This window comes from Clupea harengus, chromosome 2, assembly GCF_900700415.2.
Source record: "Clupea harengus chromosome 2, Ch_v2.0.2, whole genome shotgun sequence".
Lineage (NCBI taxonomy): Eukaryota > Metazoa > Chordata > Actinopteri > Clupeiformes > Clupeidae > Clupea > Clupea harengus.
Genome location: NC_045153.1, coordinates 5949579 through 5957078, shown reverse-complemented (window position 1 = coordinate 5957078; position 7500 = coordinate 5949579). Strand labels below are relative to the sequence as shown.

The 7500-nt window shown below is 47.1% G+C and overlaps 1 protein-coding gene across 1 annotated transcript in view; it reads left to right on the top strand.

Annotated features, from left to right (window-relative positions):
- The first annotated feature begins 303 nt into the window (after window positions 1–303).
- The window catches only part of LOC105895428 (alsin-like), a 31884-nt gene continuing 24687 nt past the window's right edge, over window positions 304–7500 (top strand). Inside the window, exons 1-7 of the mRNA XM_031581581.2 lie at window positions 304–521; window positions 1385–1463; window positions 2293–2450; window positions 3553–3979; window positions 4475–5139; window positions 5389–5685; window positions 5993–6161. Of these exons, the coding sequence (XP_031437441.1) occupies window positions 1447–1463; window positions 2293–2450; window positions 3553–3979; window positions 4475–5139; window positions 5389–5685; window positions 5993–6161 (1733 nt within the window). The 5' untranslated portion in view covers window positions 304–521; window positions 1385–1446. The remainder of the gene's footprint in view (window positions 522–1384; window positions 1464–2292; window positions 2451–3552; window positions 3980–4474; window positions 5140–5388; window positions 5686–5992; window positions 6162–7500) is intronic.

Here is a 7500-nt window from a genome sequence, read left to right as displayed (position 1 = left end):
GTTAATCTATAGCAGGAAATGTGAGTTTAAATTGAGTTGGGTATTCCACGACATGACACTGAAAGCTTAATAAAATAATTCCCATGAATCAGATAGGACAAGAAGGTCAAAATCTGAACGCCAGAAATAATTAAAGTGATTTTGAAATATCGCATTGTTTCTAAACCCCAAAGAGCCCTTTATTTATGCGCCTGTTTATTTAATACATTTCTTACCTAAGGTGAATAGCCTGTTCTGTTACCAAAACGCTTTTTGAGCCTAATCGCTTCCCATCAGAAGCTTTTCTCCCCCTACAGGGAGGGAGCTCGTCCAGTGTTGTCAAACTGTGGTCTCGAGCTCAGCCACTGTTGAACGAGCGGCGGCTGTCAGGAGACCGCCACTCCCGGAAGTTTGTGCCAAAGTTTTCACGAACCGCTTGGAGCCAAACAATATGTTCTGTGCAGATAATTAGGCTACAGCGTAGTTGTCGTGATTCTGGCTGTCAAACACACAACGTGAATTCAAATGAGTCGTGGAGTTCTGTAAGTATGACGCAGAGGAGGTAAACAACGCCTACATTATTTACTCATGAATCAACCTCTGCGTATCTCGAAATAGCAAAACCTTTACGATGCGATTTGTAGTGGCCGTGATGTACGCGTGATGTAAGTCGGGTACGCGTGTGTAACGAAGTCGTCTTCAGTTTGCAGTGTAGCAACTACTCCAGACAGTTCTCTTTGCATGTCAACTTTTGACAGGGCTGAATTTCGCTTCGTTTTGTTACATGTACATGTTCTGTTCTTGACAGCAACAATGTAGATAGGTGGCATTTTCACAGAAACCACATAATGGGCAGGACATGGCAGAGGACCGCAGTTCTCAGTTTCACCCGCTGTCAAACAGAACCATTGTTCCAAAACAGTCTCTTCTCACATAATGAAGGTCAACAACTAATACAGCACCTAACACACATTACATTTACATTTACATGTAGTCATTTAGCAGACGCTTTTATCCAAAGCGACGTACAAAGGAGAGAACAATCAAGCTATGAGCAATAGAGACCTAGTGTAACAATAAATACTAATTTACATAAGAATAAAAAAAGTGCAGGAATGTGACTACTGTAAGTGCGAGTTAAGTACTAGTTAGAGGAGATAGCATTAGAGGAAAGATAAGGAGAGGTAGAGGAAGGAAGAGGAAGGGAGAGGAAGTGCAAGTTAAGAAAGGAGGTGCTCTGGGAAGAGTTGGGTGTTCAAGAGCTTCTTAAAGGTACACATACACACACACACACACCTGTGGTTGTGTGAGACACAATCCCCCTGCATGTTTTCCGTTGTTCCTGCTGTCATATAAAGCATAGACACTTCTATTGGAATGATCTGCCCAACCCCATTTCTTCTAGAGCCTGCAGGCCTACTCTCAGACGATGCCAGTGTGATGAACACACAGCATGATGGCACACTAATGGCCACCAGTAAGAGGTAATGGTATCACACTGCCGTGGTTCCTGTAATGTGTGTTTGTGGTGATTCTCCATCCCTTCTAAGTAGGCTGCTCTAATTGTATCTCCCCTGTGGAGTATGCACTTGTGTGTTCTGTTACATGTGTGTGGATGGGAAATGTGTTTGCTTGAAAATGAATTTGAGTGCCAAATGTAGAGGCCAAGAGGATTTCTTCTCTATTGCACAAAGTTTATTGAGACTATTGAGTGTGCAGGACGTCTGTCCTGTCCGAAACCGTATGTGCATGAAAAAAAATGGGAACAACTTCTGGCCCTATAAAACTTAGGAGAACTTCACCATTTCTCTGTCTCTCTCTGTCTGTGTCTGTGTCTGTGTCTGTGTCTTTCTCTCGGTCTCTGTTTCACTTTCTGTCCCCCCCTCCCCCCCCATCTGTGTCTATGTATGACTTGCCCTCCTCTTTCTCTTTATGTGTGTATTACATGTCTCTCTCTCTCTCTCTCTCTCTCTCTCTCTCTCTCTCTCTCTCTCTCGCCCTCTCTCTCTCTCTCCTTTGAATCTTGGGATGTAATACTTGTGGATCTTATAAGATGTCTGTATTGGATGTTCTTATGCTTAGTGTGTTTTAGGGGTGCATTAAGGGTGCAGTCATGTAAAGATTTGAATATGGGTTCAATAAACAAGTATTGAACCTCCCTCCCTCCATCCCTCCCTCTCCCTCCTCTCTCCATCCCTCCTCTCTCCATCCCTCCTCACTATCTATCTCTCTCTCTGTCTCCCTCTGTCTCTCCCTCCTTCCTCTCTCTCACTGCCTCTCTCCCTCTGTCTCTCTCCCGCCCCACCTGTGCAGCTCTGGACAGGACGACGGTGAGGGGAGCTCCAGTGAGCAAGGCGTGCTCCATCGGTGGAGGGGCTACTCCTGCAGCATCAGCCCCGAGCGAGTGTTCCTCTGCAGGCCGGTGATCCAGGCGGCCCTGGGCTCCTGCCACAGCCTCATACTTACTGAGGGTGAGACCGTCTGTGTGCACGGCCGCCTGCTGTCTGTGTGCACGGTGCCTGTAGCTCTTCTAGACCGTCTGTGTGCACGACAGCCTGTAGCTCTTCTAGAGAGTGATGGCATTCAAAATAGCTTCTTATTGAGTGACTGGCGACTGGCAGCTAAATGGTTAAAGAAATGCCCAAACTCCTGACTTCATTCAGCAGAACATCATTACATCTCACAAATAACACCATCATCTTCAATACATCTCTAATCTACACCATCATATCAATACATCTCTAATCTACACCATCATCATCATTTGTAGATCATATCACAACATCAACAAATGTTTAGTGAATGCCTTGAAGATTACTTAAGAAAAAAACATAGAACGTCACAGAAACAACACAGAAACAATCTTCCATAGAACCTCTAAACAAGACAGAAGTGTACTAGACATATATATATAATAATATATAATATATATATATATATATATATATATATGTCTAGTACACTTCTGTCTTGTTTAGAGGTTCTATGGAAGATTGTTTCTTATTGTTTATTATATATATATGTCTAGTACACTTCTGTCTTGTTTAGAGGTTCTATGGAAGATTGGAAGAAATGGTTTTGCATTTGCATGGTTGCATGGTTTTGCATTTGTCAGTTTCCCTCAGTGTAATGAATCATTTGAAACGTTTAGGCTGTGTGTGAAGGTTAGGGTCTCCAGTGTAAATGCTTTGGCAGCTTGTCACATACCTCCCATTCATTAATCAGTAGCTGCTGTCACTAGTTAATCGCAGCTGCTTGAGTGTTGACACATGTCTGTTACCACTATCACATGTGGTTGGCTGTGTTTGTATTCACCCTAATAATAATAATAACACCACCACCACCACCAATCAAAATGATAACAATAATAATAACAATAACAATGATGATAATAACGATAACAATAATAATAACAATAATGATAATAATAATAACAATAATAACAATAATGATAATAATGATAACAATAATGATAATAAGAAGAAGAAGAAGAGGAATTGCAGTAGTATCATTGTTATTGAATCATTATTTATTGTTTTAACTTGCATTTAATGAATTAACTTGCATTTTCAGGTGGGTTTGTGTACAGCTTTGGGGAGTTACCATGGAAACAGGGCGCAGCATCCCACTCGGCGGAGCCCCTGCTGGAGGCGTGTCTGAATGGGCGTGGCGTGGTCGCCGTGGCTTCCGGAAGCTTCCACTGCGGGGCGTTGACGCGTGACGGCTGCGTGCTGATGTGGGGCGACAACGGGCACGGGCAGTGCGGCCTGGCGGGGCGGAGCCTGGTGCCCAGCCCTACGCCCGTCACGCTGCTGGACGTGGAGGGCACCGGCCCGCGGCTGGTGAGGGCGGCAAGCCTGGCGTGCGGTGCCCAGCACACGCTGGCGCTCTCCGTCGGGCACGAGGTGTGGGCATGGGGCAGCGGCTGCCAGCTCGGCCTCGTCTCCCACGGTAACGCACCTGTCTGCCGACCGCAGAAGGTAGAAGACCTGGCGGGCAGGTGAGTTGACTTGGGGTATAAAGCTCTTAAGGATTGAAGGAATAATGGAGAAAAAATATTGAATTGAAAAAAAAGCTTATATTTTTGTAAATGACTGAGTTTTTCTGATTATAACAAATTCTAACAGAGCTTCTACAGTCAGTCCCTGGACTGTTCAGATTTGCGTGGAGTGATATTCTGGGTAGATTGGCCCTGTGCGTCCCTGTGTGCAGGTGTAGAGGTTTTTAACTCGCTGCGTTTCCATCCAACTCACTTGGACGTTTATGGACATTTAGCTGAAAGAAATAGGGGTTATGTATTTGCCCTGTGTGTTCCTGCATGTATGTGAGACAAGTGGCAGAGGTTTTTGCGCTGATATAGCCGTCTATATTTACCTGTTGATGTATTTGACCTGTGTGTCCCTCAGGTGTGTGGAGCAGGTGGTAGTGGTGTTGATTTAATTTTTAATTTTTAAATCATTTAATTTTTTCTTTTCTAATCTTGTGTGTCCTGCAGGTACGTGGTGCAGGTGGCGTGCGGAGGCTTCCACAGCCTGGCGCTGGTGCGCTCTCTGCCCTCGCCCACGGCCCGGACTCTGTCCCTGGACAAGTGTGGCCGCTGCCAGCAGCTCCTCTACACCATGATCGACCGGGACGACCACGTCATCATCTCCGACAACCACTACTGCCCCCTAGGGGTGGAGCTGAACGAGGTCAAGAGGCAGAGCGCCCCAGAGCAGCAGCAGCAGCAGCAGCAGGGTCAAAGTTTACAAGGGTCAAACGAGGTCAGCAAAGAGGTCACTCCGGTCGGCTCGTCGATGACTTCCGAGACGTTCTGTCCTGCACTGGGCTCCGTCGGAGGTTCTCCACAGGTGGGTTCTGAAGCGGAGAACATGGGAGAACCAGATGAAGGGAACTCGACAGCTCAGACGGACACTGCCAAAGTTCCTCTGAGGAGAACTAAGAGTTCTCCGTTCCCTGACGAGCAGGACCTGAAGGAGTACCTCAAGCGCTTGTCACTCTCTGAGCACCCTGGCACTGCCACCCACTTTGTGCCCTCCTCACCTGACAGTGGCAAGGCCACCATTGCCCTTACGCCATTGCCAGACCACACTCCGGCCCCAAATCACCTTGCACCTGCAAGCCACAGCCACCCGGTGCAGCCAGGTGGGAGCCAACCAGGTAAACCTCATCCAGGTACCATACCATGTATGCACTTCAGTGAATGTACAATAGCATTCATGAACAGATCCCGGTATGCCCTGTACAGGTCTATCTCATACTGGTGTATCACATACAGGTGGGCCTCATCTATATATGTTACATTCAAGAGTGCCCTATTCAAGTGGACTGCATTACAGGTGGACTGCTATACAGCCTATGCAGGTGTATCCATTCCAGGTGTAACCCCACTGCATGTGCCCCATCCAGGTATCACCCTCCACACGCCTGCCTGCCTGCTTCCCTGTCCACACACTCACCTAGCCTCCCCCTTCGAGGAGCACCTGGCGTCCACCTGTGAAGACTCCTTCGACGACTCCGGTGTGGAGAGGGACCTGGAGGGGGGTGTCCGGGGGCTGTGTGAGGGGCGGAGGGACCCCTTGAGCGGGCTCCTGAGCGTGGAGGACCTGGCTCAGAACACCAGGAGCTCCAGCCTGACTGATATACGACTGGAGGAGATCAACGGGCTCAGCCGCAGGAGCTCGCTACCTGTGCTCACCTGTCAGGGTACCAGCACACACCTGAGACATACACACACACACACACACACACACCGCACCTGAGACCCCCTCCCCACACACACACACACACACACACACACACACCTGAGACTTGCCAACGCACACACACACACACACACCTGAGACATGCCTACACATACACACACACACACAGTTCTGAACCTAGAACCCTGGAGTGAGTCTTATTTTATATAAACAAATATTGTGTGTGTGTGTGTGTGTGTGTGTGTGTGTGTGTGTGTGTGTGTGTGTGTGTGTGTGTGTGTGTGTGTGTGTTCATCTCCTCTCTTCAGGTTCTCCATCCCTGCCAAAGCCAGGCCATCGGCGAGTTGGCTCTGCTGGAGGCAAGAAGGTGCCCGTTCCCATGGAAACGGAACCTCTGCTGCCTTCTCTGTACACAGAGGTGTGGAGCTGGGGGCGTGGCCAGGAGGGTCAGCTTGGCCATGGGGACCGCCTACCCAGGTCAGTCAGGGGTGGTGCACAGTACTGAACTAGCTCTCCCATTGGTCCCCAGGTCAGTCAGAGGTGGTACACAGTACTGAACTAGCTCTCCCATTGGTCCCCAGGTCAGTCAGGGGTGGTACACAGAACTGAACTAACTCTCCCATTGGTCCCCAGGTCAGAGGTGGTACTGAACTAGCTCTACCATTGGTCCCCAGGTCAGTCAGAGGTGGTACACAGTACAGAATTAGGCGACAGTGGTACAGGAGGTAGAGAAGTCGTTTAGTAATCAGAAGGTTGCTAGTTCGTTTCCCTGTCGAAGTGTCCTTGAGCAAGACACTGAATCCCTAATTGCTCCTGATGTGCAGTGTGCCATCAGTGTAAATGTAAAAAATGTGTATACATCCTTGTAAGTCGCTTTGGATAAAAGCATCTGCTAAATGTAAATGTAATGTAAATGCTCCCATTGGTCCCCAGGTCAGTCAGAGATGGGACACAGTACTGAATTAGCCTTCTTTGCTAAGGGGATTCCTTTTGTTGTTGTAAAGATCTTGAGCATACAGTAGGAGGTCCAGTTTTACTCCACGAATGAATATTAGTGACACAGTTTAACTGTCATATAGTTCACTGTGCTCTGAGTCGAACATAACAAGATTCTGACTAGTTCTTTCTTTCTCTCTTCCTGTCCCTTTCTCTTCACACATTAAATTAATCATCCTACCTTCTGTCCTACCTCTGACCATCCTCCCTCTGTCCCTTTCTCTCTCTTTATCTCTCTCTTCATCTCTGTCCCTTTCTCTCTCTTCATCTCTCTCTTTATTCATTCTCTCTCTTCATCTCTCTCTTCATCTCTTTATTCATTCTCTCTCTTCATCTCTCTCTTCATCTCTGTCCCGTTCTCTCTCTTCATCTCTCTCTTCATCTCTCTCTCCACTCTCTCTCTCGATCTCTCTGTCTTATCTCTCTCACTCTTTTTCTCCTCTCTCTCTGTCCCTCTCTCTGTGTCCCTCTCTATGTGTGTGTCTCTCTCTCTCTCTCTCTCTCTCTGTCTCTCTCTATCTCTGTCTCTCTCTATCTCTGTCCCTCTCTCTCTCTGTCCCTCTCTCTCTATCTCTGTGTCCCTCTCTCTATCTCTGTGTCCCTCTCTCTCTCTCTGTGTGTCCCTCTCTATCTCTGTGTCCCTCTCTCTCTGTCCCTCTCTCTCTCTGTGTCCCTCTCTATCTGTGTCTCTATCTCTCTCTCTCTGCTAGTAATGTATAATATAGTAATAGTAGTATATTATAGCTATTTTTTATATATGAATATATATATTATTGCTAGTAATGTAGTATAATAATAGTCTTTTGTGTGCTTGTTGATA